The sequence below is a fragment of the Bombina bombina genome, chromosome 5 (genome assembly GCF_027579735.1).
Source record: "Bombina bombina isolate aBomBom1 chromosome 5, aBomBom1.pri, whole genome shotgun sequence".
NCBI classification, from domain to species: domain Eukaryota; kingdom Metazoa; phylum Chordata; class Amphibia; order Anura; family Bombinatoridae; genus Bombina; species Bombina bombina.
The window spans coordinates 1,153,799,056-1,153,815,962 of NC_069503.1; the positions used below are offsets into that span (position 1 = coordinate 1,153,799,056).

Genomic DNA, 16,907 nt, shown 5'->3' on the forward strand with positions numbered 1-16,907 from the left:
GTTCATGCTGTGTGTCTGTATTATATTATAGTAATGCCAGTCTGTCTCATATCATGCTGTGTGTCTGTATTATATTATAGTAATGTCAGTCTGTCTCATATCATACTGCGTGTCTGTATTATATTATAGTAATGCCAGTCTGTCTCATATCATGCTGTGTGTCTGTATTATATTATAGTAATGCCAGTCTGTCTCATATCATGCTGTGTGTCTCTATTATATTATAGTAATGCCAGTCTGTCTCATATCATGCTGTGTGTCTGTATTATATTATAGTAATGTCAGTCTGTCTCATATCATACTGCGTGTCTGTATTATATTATAGTAATGCCAGTCTGTCTCATATCATGCTGTGTGTCTGTATTATATTATAGTAATGCCAGTCTGTCTCATATCATACTGTGTGTCTGTATTATATTATAGTAATGCCAGTCTGTCTCATATCATACTGTGTGTCTGTATTATATTATAGTAATGCCAGTCTGTCTCATATCATACTGTGTGTCTGTATTATATTATAGTAATGCCAGTCTGTCTCATATCATACTGTGTGTCTGTATTATATTATAGTAATGCCAGTCTGTCTCATATCATACTGTGTGTCTGTATTATATTATAGTAATGCCAGTCTGTCTCATATCATACTGTGTGTCTGTATTATATTATAGTAATGCCAGTCTGTCTCATATCATACTGTGTGTCTGTATTATATTATAGTAATGCCAGTCTGTCTCATATCATACTGTGTGTCTGTATTATATTATAGTAATGCCAGTCTGTCTCATATCATACTGTGTGTCTGTATTATATTATAGTAATGCCAGTCTGTCTCATATCATACTGTGTGTCTGTATTATATTATAGTAATGCCAGTCTGTCTCATATCATACTGTGTGTCTGTATTATATTATAGTAATGCCAGTCTGTCTCATATCATACTGTGTGTCTGTATTATATTATAGTAATGCCAGTCTGTCTCATATCATACTGTGTGTCTGTATTATATTATAGTAATGCCAGTCTGTCTCATATCATACTGTGTGTCTGTATTATATTCAGGGCCGTCTTTAATACTGACTGGACCCTGGGCAAACATTTTCTAGGGCCCCCCCCCCATGCAATTTCGCTCTCTACCCCAACATCCCAAAAAACAGATAAATCAATTTATTTTATATATTTTTTTAAATTATAAGCCCAGCAGTGGATCATCCACTGCTGGGCTAATCATTAAAAAAAAATTGCAATATGTGAAACTGGACCTAAGCAGAACTAATAAGTAAATAAATATACAAATTCCTCCACTGTGGATTCATTTAATATTCTTTTGAATGTGATTCTGGTGTGAGGTTAGCTGGTTAAAGAGATTTAGGGCAGCCAACAGGAGCAAAGCAAGGTAAAGACTGAGGCGGAAACATAGAGGTGCAGACAAATATAAGTTTACTGACTAGAACAGTAGAACTACTATGGGAAGCTGTAAAATCTTAAACAGAGAGAAATAAAAACTATAAAAATAAACCTTACCTTAATGTGTGAAGTATCAGCATGACACTATACATCAGCCACAGCAGCACATGTCACTACTTTGCTAGGAACAAGTTCCCTCTCATCCTGCACTAGACAATGCTGCATGGGGGAGGGGCATGTGTACACACTTATTCTTCCCACTGACACCTTTCTACAAAGCACTGTTTTCCTAACAAACTTCAGTTAGTTGATCTTAGAGCCACAGCAGAAAGAGCAGGGCTAAGGGGACCAGCAGACTGGATGCTGTCTGCCCAAGGCTGCATGGATACAGTGTGAGATGAGTCACACAGCCTCAAGACTGAAGAGAGCGGTGTGTGCAGCTACACAAATGCTGAAATCCTCACGTGCCTGCCACTCCAGCTTTCTGTTGCATGTGCCTATAGTGAGCGCTACCCAGAAACAATCCCCACCACCAGAGCCGTTACCTGGTAACAGTGGTAACCCCAGCAGAACCTTTTCTGATGCAGTTGGATTGACTGGATGCCTAGTTAGGGCTTAGCATCCAGTGCTGCACAGTGCACATCTAAAACAGCACATGGCACTAGCTTGGAATGTCACATGACATTGGCACGGTCTGGCACAGTTTCTCACAAATAAATATAAGCAGAGAACTTTTGACTGTGACAATATTAGGACTGACTGTATGTGTGTGTCCCATGTCACATGACATCAGCAGTCTGGCATGAACTAAAAAAAAAAAAAAAATTTTTTTTTTTTTTTTTTTTTTTTTTTTAGGATTCTTGGGCCCCTCAACAAAGATTGGGCCCAGGGCAACTGCCCCTTTTGCCCTGTGTTAAAGACGGTCCTGATTATATTATAGTAATGCCAGTCTGTCTCATATCATGCTGTGTGTCTGTATTATATTATAGTAATGCCAGTCTGTCTCATATCATGCTGTGTGTCTGTATTATATTATAGTAATGCCAGTCTGTCTCATATCATACTGTGTGTCTGTATTATATTATAGTAATGCCAGTCTGTCTCATATCATATTGTGTGTCTGTATTATATTATAGTAATGTCAGTCTGTCTCATATCATACTGTGTGTCTGTATTATATTATAGTAATGTCAGTCTGTCTCATATCATGCTGTGTGTCTGTATTATATTATAGTAATGCCAGTCTGTCTCATATCATACTGTGTCTCTGTATTATATTATAGTAATGCCAGTCTGTCTCATATCATACTGTGTGTCTGTATTATATTATAGTAATGCCAGTCTGTCTCATATCATACTGTGTCTCTGTATTATATTATAGTAATGTCAGTCTGTCTCATATCATACTGTGTGTCTGTATTATATTATAGTAATGTCAGTCTGTCTCATATCATACTGTGTGTCTGTATTATATTATAGTAATGTCAGTCTGTCTCATATCATGCTGTGTGTCTGTATTATATTATAGTAATGCCAGTCTGTCTCATATCATACTGTGGCCTAGATTTGGAGTTTGGCGTTAGAAGGGCTGTTAACGCTCCGCAGGCTTTTTTCTGGCCGCACCATAAATTTAACTCTGGTATCAAGAGTTCAAACAAATGCTGCGTTAGGCTCCAAAAAAGGAGCGTAGAGCATTTTTACCGCAAATGCAACTCTCGATACCAGAGTTGCTTACGGACGCGGCCAGCCTCAAAAACGTGCTCGTGCACGATTCTCCCATAGGAAACAATGGGACTGTTTGAGCTGAAAAAAAACCTAACACCTGCAAAAAAGCAGCGTTCAGCTCCTAACGCAGCCCCATTGTTTCCTATGGGGAAACACTTCCTACGTCTGCACCTAACACTCTAACATGTACCCCGAGTCTAAACACCCCTAACCTTACACTTATTAACCCCTATTCTGCCGCCCCCCGCTATCGCTGACCCCTGCATATTTTTTTTAACCCCTAATCTGCCGCTCCGTAAACCGCCGCAACCTACGTTATCCCTATGTACCCCTAATCTGCTGCCCTAACATCGCCGACCCCTATATTATATTTATTAACCCCTAATCTGCCCCCCTCAACGTCGCCGACACCTGCCTACACTTATTAACCCCTAATCTGCCGAGCGGACCTGAGCGCTACTATAATAAAGTTATTAACCCCTAATCCGCCTCACTAACCCTATCATAAATAGTATTAACCCCTAATCTGCCCTCCCTAACATCGCCGACACCTACCTTCAATTATTAACCCCTAATCTGCCGAGCGGACCTCACCGCTATTCTAATAAATGTATTAACCCCTAAAGCTAAGTCTAACCCTAACACTAACACCCCCCTAACTTAAATATAATTTACATCTAACGAAATAAATTAACTCTTATTAAATAAATTATTCCTATTTAAAGCTAAATACTTACCTGTAAAATAAATCCTAATATAGCTACAATATAAATTATAATTATATTATAGCTATTTTAGGATTAATATTTATTTTACAGGCAACTTTGTAATTATTTTAACCAGGTACAATAGCTATTAAATAGTTAAGAACTATTTAATAGTTACCTAGTTAAAATAATAACAAATTTACCTGTAAAATAAATACTAACCTAAGATATAATTAAACCTAACACTACCCTATCAATAAATTAATTAAATAAACTACCTACAATTACCTACAATTAACCTAACACTACACTATCAATAAATTAATTAAACACAATTCCTACAAATAAATACAATTAAATAAACTAGCTAAAGTACAAAAAATAAAAAAGAACTAAGTTACAAAAAATAAAAAAATATTTACAAACATAAGAAAAATATTACAACAATTTTAAACTAATTACACCTACTCTAAGCCCCCTAATAAAATAACAAAGCCCCCCAAAATAAAAAAATTCCCTACCCTATTCTAAATTAAAAAAGTTACAAGCTCTTTTACCTTACCAGCCCTGAACAGGGCCCTTTGCGGGGCATGCCCCAAGAATTTCAGCTCTTTTGCCTGTAAAAAAAAACATACCATACCCCCCCCCAACATTACAACCCACCACCCACATACCCCTAATCTAACCCAAACCCCCCTTAAAGAAACCTAACACTAAGCCCCTGAAGATCTTCCTACCTTGTCTTCACCATCCAGGTATCACCGATCCGTCCTGGCTCCAACATCTTCATCCAACCCAAGCGGGGGTTGGCGATCCATCATCCGGTGGCTGAAGAGGTCCAGAAGAGGGTCCAAAGTATTCCTCCTATCCGGCAAGAAGAGGACATCCGGACCGGCAAACATCTTCTCCAAGCGGCATCTTCGATCTTCTTCCATCCGGTGCGGAGCGGGTCCATCTTGAAGCAGGCGACGCGGATCCATCCTCTTCTTCCGTTGTCTCCCGACGAATGACGGTTCCTTTAAGGGACGTCATCCAAGATGGCGTCCCTCGAATTCCGATTGGCTGATAGGATTCTATCAGCCAATCGGAATTAAGGTAGGAATTTTCTGATTGGCTGATGGAATCAGCCAATCAGAATCAAGTTCAATCCGATTGGCTGATCCAATAAGCCAATCAGATTGAGCTCGCATTCTATTGGCTGATCGGAACAGCCAATAGAATGCGAGCTCAATCTGATTGGCTGATTGGATCAGCCAATCGGATTGAACTTGATTCTGATTGGCTGATTCCATCAGCCAATCAGAAAATTCCTATCTTAATTGCCGGATAGGAGGAAGACTTTGGACCCTCAGGGCTGGTAAGGTAAAAGAGCTTGTAACTTTTTTAATTTAGAATAGGGTAGGGAATTTTTTTATTTTGGGGGGCTTTGTTATTTTATTAGGGGGCTTAGAGTAGGTGTAATTAGTTTAAAATTATTGTAATATTTTTCTTATGTTTGTAAATATTTTTTTATTTTTTGTAACTTAGTTCTTTTTTATTTTTTGTACTTTAGCTAGTTTATTTAATTGTATTTATTTGTAGGAATTGTGTTTAATTAATTTATTGATAGTGTAGTGTTAGGTTAATTGTAGGTAATTGTAGGTAGTTTATTTAATTAATTTATTGATAGGGTAGTGTTAGGTTTAATTATATCTTAGGTTAGGATTTATTTTACAGGTAAATTTGTTATTATTTTAACTAGGTAACTATTAAATAGTTCTTAACTATTTAATAGCTATTGTACCTGGTTAAAATAATTACAAACTTGCCTGTAAAATAAATATTAATCCTAAAATAGCTATAATATAATTATAATTTATATTGTAGCTATATTAGGATTTATTTTACAGGTAAGTATTTAGCTTTAAATAGGAATAAGTTATTTAATAAGAGTTAATTTATTTAGTTAGATGTAAATTATATTTAAGTTAGGGGGGTGTTAATGTTAGGGTTAGACTTAGCTTTAGGGGTTAATCCATTTATTATAGTAGCGATGAGCTCCGGTCGTCAGATTAGGGGTTAATAATTGAAGGTAGGTGTCGGCGATGTTAGGGAGGGCAGATTAGGGGTTAATACTATTTATGATAGGGTTAGTGAGGCGGGTTAGGGGTTAATAACTTTATTATAGTAGCGGTGCGGTCCGCTCGGCAGATTACGGGTTAATAAGTGTAGGCAGGTGTCGGCGACGTTGAGGGGGGCAGATTAGGGGTTAATAAATATAATATAGGGGTCGGCGGTGTTAGGGGCAGCAGATTAGGGGTACATAGGGATAACGTAGGTGGCGGCGCTTTGCGGTCGGAAGATTAGGGGTTAATTATTTTAAGTAGCTGGCGGCGACGTTGTGGGGGGCAGGTTAGGGGTTAATAAATGTAATACAGGGGTCGGCGGGGTTAGGGGCAGCAGATTAGGGGTACATAAGTATAACGTAGGTGGCGGTCGGCAGATTAGGGGTTAAAATATTTTAATCGAGTGGCGGCGATGTGGGGGGAGCTCGGTTTAGGGGTACATAGGTAGTTTATGGGTGTTAGTGTACTTTAGGGTACAGTAGTTAAGAGCTTTATGAACCGGCGTTAGCCCAGAAAGCTCTTAACTCCTGCTATTTTCCGGCGGCTGGAGTTTTGTCGTTAGAGCTCTAACGCTCACTTCAGAAACGACTCTAAATACCGGCGTTAGAAAGATCCCATTGAAAAGATAGGATACGCAAATGGCGTAGGGGGATCTGCGGTATGGAAAAGTCGCGGCTGAAAAGTGAGCGTTAGACCCTTTAATCACTGACTCCAAATACCAGCGGGCGGCCAAAACCAGCGTTAGGAGCCTCTAACGCTGGTTTTGACGGCTACCGCCGAACTCCAAGTCTAGGCCTGTGTGTCTGTATTATATTATAGTAATCAAATTCAAAGTCAATGACTCAGCACACAGCGGCCCCTTTGCCAGCTACTCAAGAGACCCACTCCAGTCTCTGAAACATTAATCCAAAGAAATCCAAAAGGAGTAGCAGCAAAAAAATAAGTGTTTATTGGGCACAACACAACATTAACAGCAACGTTTCGGTATTGCTACCTTATTCATGCTAAACATCATACTGAAATGATTCTATTTATACCTAAACACCACTAGGTGGTGCTGCATATGCAACTTACATCTAAATAATTAAAAACAATTCTACAGTGTATTTATTATAATCTAGTTACAATCGTAATAACACATATAATACAATGTATTCATAGAATCATATTACAATCTCAATTACAGACTGATAAACAAATAAATAGAAAATTAGCTTATAGAAAAACAAACATATCAAGATCTTTATTTAACCCATTAGGTTCCATGGTGCCTAATTTCCAAATCCAAAAAACTTTCTCTCTATTTAAGGAGGAGTTCTCTATTCCCTAACCTTCTTGGCATTTCTATTTTCTCAATAATTTGTGGAAGATATAAATGGAGCATCTGGCCATATAAAATTCAAGCTGACTTGGAGTGAAAGCGATATTACTTTTCTTGACACTAAGATTATTAAAAATGGAAGAGAGCTGAAGGTAGATCTGTTTAGGAAGGAGACAGATAGAAATAGTTTATTGCACTTTGATAGTGCTCATCCTGGATCTCTCCTCAAGGCCCTCCCCCGTAGTCAATTTTTACGATATGATAAGCTCCCTCTAGTGTCAGTATAGAGTATTAGTATGATAAGCTTCCTCTAGTGCCAGTATAGAGTATTAGTATGATGAGTGCCCTCTAGTGCCAGTATAGAGTATTAGTATGATGAGTGCCCTCTAGTGCCAGTATAGAGTATTAGTATGATATGCTCCCTCTAGTGCCATTATAGAGTATTAGTATGATAAGCTCCCTCTAGTGCCAGTATAGAGTATTAGTATGATAAGCTCCCTCTTGTGCCAGTACAGAGTAATAGTATAATAAGCTTCCTCTAGTGGCAGTATAGAGTATTAGTATGATAAGCTACCTCTAGTGCCAGTATAAAGTATTAGTATGATAAGGTTCCTCTAGTGGCAGTAAAGAGTATTAGTATGATATGCTTCCTCTAGTGCCATTATAGAGTATTAGTATGATAAGCTCCCTCTAGTGGCAGTATAGAGTATTATTATGATAAGCTCCTTCTAGTGGCAGTATAGAGTATTAGTATGATAAGCTCCCTCTAGTGCCAATATAAAGTATTAGTATGATAAGCTTCCTCTAGTGCCATTATAGAGTATTAGTATGATAAGCTTCCTCTAGTGCCAGTTTAGAGTATTATTATGATAAGCTCTCTCAAGTGCCAATAGAGAGTATTAGTATGATGATCTCACTCTAGGGCCAAAATAGAGTATTAGTATGATGAGCTCCCTCTAGTGCCAGTAGGGAGTATTATTATGATGAACTCCCTCTAATGACAGTAAAGAGTATTAGTATGATCAGGTGCCTCTAGTGTCAGTATAGAGTATAAGTATGATGAACTCCCTCTAGTGCCAGTATAGAGTATTAGTATGATGAGATCCCTCTAGTGCCAGTAGGGAGTATTATTATGATGAGCTCCCTCTAGTGACAGTATAGAGTATTAGTAGGATAAGGTCCCTCTAGTGCCAGTATAGAGTAATATGCCAGTATAGAGTATTAGTATGATGAACTCCCTCTAGTGCCAGTATAGAGTATTAGTATGATGAGCACCCTCTAGTGCCAGTATAGAGAATTAGTATGATGAGCTCCTTCTAGTGCCAGTATAGAGTATTAGTATGATGAGCTCCTTCTAGTGGCAGTAGAGAGTATTAGTATGATGAGCACCCTCTAGTGCCAGTATAGAGAATTAGTATGATGAGCTCCTTCTAGTGCCAGTATAGAGTATTAGTATGATGAGCTCCTTCTAGTGGCAGTAGAGAGTATTAGTATGATGAGCACCCTCTAGTGCCAGTATAGAGAATTAGTATGATGAGCTCCTTCTAGTGCCAGTATAGAGTATTAGTATGATGAGCTCCTTCTAGTGCCAGTAGAGAGTATTAGTATGATGAGATGTATTATATTATAGTAATGCCAGTCGGTCTCATATCATACTGTGTGTCTCTATTATATTATAGTAATGCCAGTCTGTCTCATATCATACTGTGTGTCTGTATTATATGGTAGTAATGCCAGTGTGTCTCATATCATACTGTGTGTCTGTATTATATTATAGTAATGCCAGTCTGTCTCATATCATACTTTGTGTCTGTATTATATTATAGTAATGCCAGTCTGTCTCATATCATACTGTGTGTCTGTATTATATTATAGTAATGCCAGTCTGTCTCATATCATATTGTGTGTCTGTATTATATTATAGTAATGCCAGTCTGTCTCATATCATACTGTGTGTCTGTATTATATTATAGTAATGTCAGTCTGTCTCATATCATACTGTGTGTCTGTATTATATTATAGTAATGCCAGTCTGTCTCATATCATGTTGTGTGTCTGTATTATACTATAGTAATGCCAGTCTGTCTCATATCATACTGTGTGTCTGTATTATATTATAGTAATGTCAGTCTGTCTCATATCATACTGTGTGTCTGTATTATATTATAGTAATGCCAGTCTGTCTCATATCATACTGTGTGTCTGTATTATATTATAGTAATGCCAGTCTGTCTCATATCATGTTGTGTGTCTGTATTATACTATAGTAATGCCAGTCTGTCTCATATCATACTGTGTGTCTCTATTATATTATAGTAATGCCAGTCTGTCTCATATCATACTGTGTGTCTGTATTATACTATAGTAATGCCAGTCTGTCTCATATCATACTGTGTGTCTGTATTATATTATAGTAATGCCAGTCTGTCTCATATCATACTGTGTGTCTGTATTATACGGTAGTAATGCCAGTCGGTCTCATATCATACAGACCAGCAGTATATTTAGCAGGAGAAGGAGTTACCCACAGGCACTGACAGACCAGCAGTATATCTATCACAGTATATCTATCAGGAGCAGGAGTTACCCACGGGCACTGACAGACCAGCAGTATATTTTGCAGGAGTTACCCACAGGCACTGACAGACCAGCAGTATATTTAGCAGGAGTTACCCACAGGCACTGACAGACCAGAAGTATATTTAGCAGGAGTTACCCACAGGCACTGACAGACCAGCAGTATATTTAGCAGGAGTTACCCACAGTCACTGACAGACCAGCAGTATATTTAGCAGGAGTTACCCACAGGCACTGACAGACCAGCAGTATCTTTAGCCGGAGCATAGGTTACCCACAGGCACTGACAGACCAGCAGTATATTTAGCAGGATTTACCCACAGGCACTGACAGACCAGCATTATATTTAGCAGGAACAGGAGTTACCCACAGGCACTGACAGACCAGCAGTATATTTAGCAGGAGAAGGAGTTACCCACAGGCACTGACAAACCAGCAGTATATTTAGCAGGAGCAGGAGTTACCCACAGGCACTGACAGACCAGCAGTATATTTAGCAAGAGTTACCCACAGGCACTGACAGACCAGCAGTATATTTAGCAGGAGTTACCCACAGGCACTGACAGATCAGCATTATATTTAGCAGGAGCAGGAGTTACCCACAGGCACTGACAGACCAGCAGTATATTTAGCAGGAGTTACCCACAGGCACTGACAGACCAGCATTATATTTAGCAGGAGCAGGAGTTACCCACAGGCACTGACAGACCAGCAGTATATTTAGCAGGAGTTACCCACAGGCACTGACAGACCAGCAGTATATTTAGCAGGAGTTACCCACAGGCACTGACAGACCAGCAGTATATTTAGCAGGAACACAGGTTACCCACAGGCACTGACAGACCAGCAGTATCCTTAGCAGGAGCATAGGTTACCCACAGGCACTGACAGACCAGCAGTATATTTAGCAGGAGTTACCCACAGGCACTGACAGACCAGCATTATATTTAGCAGGAGTAGGAGTTACCCACAGGCACTGACAGACCAGCAGTATATTTAGCAGGAGTTACTCACAGGCACTGACAGACCAGCATTATATTTAGCAGGAGCAGGAGTTACCCACAGGCACTGACAGACCAGCAGTATATTTAGCAGGAGTTACCCACAGGCACTGACAGACCAGCATTATATTTAGCAGGAGCAGGAGTTACCCACAGGCACTGACAGACCAGCAGTATATTTAGCAGGAGTTACCCACAGGCACTGACAGACCAGCAGTATATTTAGCAGGACCTTGTCTAACACACACTTACCGTTTCATGAGTTCCTCTGTCCTGGTGTTCCAGGGGACCTAGCTAGGTATCCTCTGCCAATCTATGGCAACTGAAAGCATTAACACCCTGGGAAAACACAAAAGCACACATGACCTTTCTTACTCATCTGAGGACATCATGATCTTCATTATGTTGTCAAAACAAGTCTGTGCCATGCATTACACTTTCCTGCCAGCTATTAGTGTTAGAACAATGTGTCCAACTAGTTCCCTGCCCCTGTGTCATTGCACTGCCCAAGAATCCAGCCAGAACCTTGCCTTTGTATCATGACACTGGCCAGTGGCCAGCTGGTGTTCTGTCTCTGTCTTATAGCACTCCCTGGTGCACAGCTAGTGCCCTACCTCTGTGTCTTTACACTGCTCATGTGCCCAGCCAGTGCCGTACCTCTGTGTCATTACACTGCTCATGTGCCCGGCCAGTGCCCTACCTCTGTGTCATTACACTGCTCATGTGCCCAGCCAGTGCCCTACCTCTGTGTCATTACACTGCTCATGTGCCCGGCCAGTGCCCTACCTCTGTGTCATTACACTGCTCATGTGCCCGGCCAGTGCCCTACCTCTGTGTCCTTACACTGCTCATGTGCCCAGCCAGTGCCCTACCTCTGTGTCATTACACTGCTCATGTGCCCAGCCAGTGCCCTACCTCTGTGTCAATACACTACTCATGTGCCCAGCTAGTGCTCTACCTCTGTGTCCTTACACTACTCATGTGCCCAGTCAGTGCCCTACCTATGTATCATTACACTACTCATGTGCCCAGTCAGTGCCCTACCTCTGTGTCATTACACTGCTCATGTGCCCAGCCAGTGCCCTACATCTGTGTCATTACACTGCTCTTGTGCCCAGCCAGTGCCCTACCTTTGTGTCATAACACTGCTCATGTGCCCAGTGCCCAGCTAGTGCCCTACCTCTGTGTCATTATACTACTCATGTGCCTAGCTAGTGCCCTACCTCTGTGTCATTACACTACTCATGTGCACAGCTAGTGCCCTACCTCTGTGTCATTACACTACTCATGTGCTTAGCCAGTGCCCTACCTCTGTGTCATTACACTGCTCATGTGCCCAGCCAGTGCCCTACCTCTGTGTCATTACACTATTTATGTGCCCAGCTAGTGCCCTACCTCTGTGTCATTACGCTATTTATGTACCCAGCTAGTGCCCTACCTCTGTGTCATTACACTATTTATGTGCCCAGCTAGTGCCCAACCTCTGTGTCATTACACTACTCATGTGCCCAGCCAGTGCCCTACCTCTGTGTCATTACACTGCTCATGTGCCCAGCCAGTGCCCTAACTCTGTGTCATTACACTACTCATGTGCTTAGCCAGTGCCCTACCTCTGTGTCAATACACTACTCATGTGCTTAGCCAGTGCCCTACCTCTGTGTCATTACACTGCTCATGTGCCCAGCCAGTGCCGTACCTTTGTGTCATTACACTGCTTATGTGCCCGGCCAGTGCCCTACCTGTGTGTCAATACACTACTCATGTGCTTAGCCAGTGCCGTACCTCTGTGTCATTACACTGCTTATGTGCCCGGCCAGTGCCCTACCTCTGTGTCATTACACTACTCATGTGCCCAGCCAGTGCCCTACCTCTGTGTCCTTACACTGCTCATGTGCCCAGCCAGTGCCCTACCTCTGTGTCCTTAAACTGCTCATGTGCCCGGCCAGTGCCGTACCTCTGTGTCCTTACACTGCTCATATGCCCAGCCAGTGCCCTACATCTGTGTCATTACACTACTCATGTGACCAGCCAGTGCCCTACCTCTGTGTCATTACACTGCTCATGTGCCCAGCCAGTGCCCTACCTCTTTGTCAATACACTACTCATGTGCCCAGCTAGTGCCCTACCTCTGTGTCCTTACACTACTCATGTGCCCAGTCAGTGCCCTAACTATGTATCATTACACTACTCATGTGCCCAGTCAGTGCCCTACCTCTGTGTCATTACACTGCTCATGTGCCCAGCCAGTGACCTACATCTGTGTCATTACACTGCTCTGTGCCCAGCCAGTGCCCTACCTCTGTGTCATTACACTACTCATGTGCTTAGCCAGTGCCCTACCTGTGTGTCATTACACTACTCATGTGCCCAGCCAGCTAGTACTTTTTAATTTTTGTAATGTAGGGGGGAGGGGGGTTTAGTTTCAGCTTAGCTTTTAATTTTATTTTATAGGTAAGTTTTTATTTATTTTAAGGTAGCTAGTTTATTTTTACTTTAATTTAGGGGGTGTTAGGTTAAGGGGTGTAAATATTAGTTTAATACTTTGAGATGCAGGGGGATAGCAGTTTAGCGGTTCATAGTTTTATTTAGTGGCTGCGATGTGGGGGGATGGCGGTTTAGGGATCATTAGTTTTATTTAGGGTTTGCGATACGGGGGATGGCGGTGTAGGGGTTAATATGTTTATTTAGTGTTTGCGATGCGGGGGGTGGCAGTTTAGGGGTTAATAAGTTTATTTAGTGTTTGCGATGCGGGGGGTGGCTTAGGGGTTAATAAGATTATTTAGTGTTTGCGATGCAGGGGGTGGCTTAGGGGTTAAAAAGTTTATTTAGTGTTTGCGATGCGGGGGGTGGCTTAGGGGTTAATAGTGCCATTACACTACTCATGTGCCCAGCTAGTGCCCTACCTCTGTGTCATTACACTGCTCATGTGCCCAGCCAGTGCCCTACCTCTGTGTCAATACACTACTCATGTGCCCAGCTAGTGCCCTACCTCTGTGTCCTTACATTACTCATGTGCCCAGTCAGTGCCCTACCTATGTATCATTACACTACTCATGTGCCCAGTCAGTGCCCTACATCTGTGTCATTACACTGCTCATTTGCCCAGCCAGTGCCGTACCTCTGTGTCATTACACTGCTCATGTGCCCAGTGCCCAGCTAGTGCCCTACCTCTGTGTCATTATACTACTCATGTGCCTAGCTAGTGCCCTACCTCTGTGTCATTACACTGCTCATGTGCCCAGCCAGTGCCCTATCTCTGTGTCAATACACTACTCATGTGCACAGCTAGTGCCCTACCTCTGTGTCATTACACTGCTCATGTGCACAGCTAGTGCCCTACCTCTGTGTCATTACAATGCTCATGTGCTTAGCCAGTGCCGTACCTCTGTGTCATTACACTCCTCATGTGCCCAGCCAGTGCCCTACCTCTGTGTCATTACACTATTTATGTGCCCAGCTAGTGTCCTACCTCTGTTTCATTACACTACTCATGTGCCCAGCCAGTGCCCTACCTCTGTGTCATTACACTGCTCATGTGCTTAGCCAGTGCCGTACCTCTGTGTCATTACCGTGCTCATGTGCACAGCTAGTGCCCTACCTCTGTGTCATTACACTACTCATGTGCTTAGCCAGTGCCGTACCTCTATGTTATTACACTACTCATGTGCACAGCTAGTGCCCTACCTCTGTGTCATTACACTGCTCATGTGCCCAGCCAGTGCCCTACCTCTGTCATTACACTGCTCATGTGCTTAGCCAGTGCCCTACCTCTGTGTCATTACACTACTCATGTGCTTAACCAGTGCCGTACCTCTGTGTCAATACACTAGTCATGTGCTTAGCCAGTGCCGTACCTCTGTGTCATTACACTGCTCATGTGCTTAGCCAGTGCCCTACCTGTGTGTCAATACACTACTCATGTGCTTAGCCAGTGCCGTACCTTTGTGTCATTACACTGCTCATGTGCTTAGCCAGTGCCCTACCTCTGTGTCATTACACTGCTCATGTGCTTAGCCAGTGCCGTACCTCTGTGTCATTACACTGCTCATGTGCTTAGCCAGTGCCGTACCTCTGTGTCATTACACTGCTCATGTGCTTAGCCAGTGCCGTACCTCTGTGTCATTACACTGCTCATGTGCTTAGCCAGTGCCGTACCTCTGTGTCATTACACTGCTCATGTGCCCAGTCAGTGCCGTACCTCTGTGTCATTACACTGCTCATGTGCCCGGCCAGTGCCGTACCTCTGTGTCATTACACTGCTCATGTGCTTAGCCAGTGCCGTACCTCTGTGTCATTACACTGCTCATGTGCTTAGCCAGTGCCGTACCTCTGTGTCATTACACTGCTCATGTGCTTAGCCAGTGCCGTACCTCTGTGTCATTACACTGCTCATGTGCCCAGTCAGTGCCGTACCTCTGTGTCATTACACTGCTCATGTGCTTAGCCAGTGCCGTACCTCTGTGTCATTACACTGCTCATGTGCTTAGCCAGTGCCCTACCTCTGTGTCATTACACTGCTCATGTGCTTAGCCAGTGCCGTACCTCTGTGTCATTACACTGCTCATGTGCTTAGCCAGTGCCGTACCTCTGTGTCATTACACTGCTCATGTGCCCAGTCAGTGCCGTACCTCTGTGTCATTACACTGCTCATGTGCTTAGCCAGTGCCGTACCTCTGTGTCATTACACTGCTCATGTGCTTAGCCAGTGCCCTACCTCTGTGTCATTACACTGCTCATGTGCTTAGCCAGTGCCGTACCTCTGTGTCATTACACTGCTCATGTGCCCAGTCAGTGCCGTACCTCTGTGTCATTACACTGCTCATGTGCCCAGTCAGTGCCGTACCTCTGTGTCATTACACTACTCATGTGCTTAGCCAGTGCCCTACCTGTGTGTCATTACACTGCTCATGTGCTTAGCCAGTGCCGTACCTCTGTGTCATTACACTGCTCATGTGCCCAGTCAGTGCCGTACCTCTGTGTCATTACACTGCTCATGTGCCCAGTCAGTGCCGTACCTCTGTGTCATTACACTACTCATGTGCTTAGCCAGTGCCCTACCTGTGTGTCATTACACTACTCATGTGCCCAGCCAGCTAGTACTTTTTAATTTTTGTAATGTAGGGGGGGGGGGGTTAGTTTCAGCTTAGCTTTTAATTTTATTTTATAGGTAAGTTTTTATTTATTTTAAGGTAGCTAGTTTATTTTTACTTTAATTTAGGGGGTGTTAGGTTAAGGGGTGTAAATATTAGTTTAATACTTTGCGATGCAGGGGGATAGCAGTTTAGGGGTTCATAGTTTTATTTAGTGGTTGCGATGTGGGGGGATGGCGGTTTAGGGATCATTAGTTTTATTTAGGGTTTGCGATACGGGGAATGGCGGTGTAGGGGTTAATATGTTTATTTAGTGTTTGCGATGCGGGGGGTGGCAGTTTAGGGGTTAATAAGTTTATTTAGTGTTTGCGATGCGGGTGGTGGCTTAGGGGTTAATAAGATTATTTAGTGTTTGCGATGCGGGGGTGGCTTAGGGGTTAATAAGATTATTTAGTGTTTGCGATGCGGGGGGTGGCAGTTTAGGGGTTAATACGTTTATTTAGTGTTTGCGATGCGGGTGGTGGCTTAGGGGTTAATAAGATTATTTAGTGTTTGCGATACGGGGGTGGCTTAGGGGTTAATAAGTTTATTTAGTGTTTGCAATGCGGGGGGTGGCTTAGGGGTTAATAGTGTAGTTTATGGGTGTAGGCGAACTTTGAAAGGTTCTTTTGATGTGTTTTGTGAAACGTATTTGTTTCGAAAAACACATTATTACAGGTTTTTGAGTGCGGAATATCTCTGTCTCTCACTCCCCTCTCTGTCTTGCTTCAGTCTCTCTCTCTCTCATCGCTCTGTCTTGCTTCAGTCTCTCTCTCTGTCTCTCACTCGCCTCTCTGTCTTCCTAGGGTCTCTTGCTCTCTCTGACTCTCACTCCCCTCTCTGTTTTGCTTCAGTCTTTCTCCCTGACTCTCACTCTCTTCTCTGTCTTGCTTCAGTCTCTCTCTCTCTCATCTCTCTGTCTTGCTTCAGTCTCTCTC

At 42.4% G+C, this 16,907-nt stretch overlaps 1 protein-coding gene across 3 annotated transcripts in view; it reads right to left on the reverse strand.

The window, feature by feature from the left end:
• Positions 1–16,907, reverse strand: part of LOC128661215 (alanine aminotransferase 2) — a 287,087-nt gene that overhangs the window by 240,877 nt on the left and 29,303 nt on the right. For 2 of the 3 annotated variants that reach the window (XM_053715493.1, XM_053715491.1), the window contains exon 2: positions 11,093–11,179. The exons of the other annotated variant lie outside the window; for it this stretch is intronic. Coding sequence is in view for 1 of the 2 variants with exons in the window: in XM_053715491.1 (XP_053571466.1) it covers positions 11,093–11,100 (8 nt within the window). In the remaining variant the exon portion in view is untranslated. The remainder of the gene's footprint in view (positions 1–11,092; positions 11,180–16,907) is intronic. 3 annotated transcript variants of the gene reach the window in all.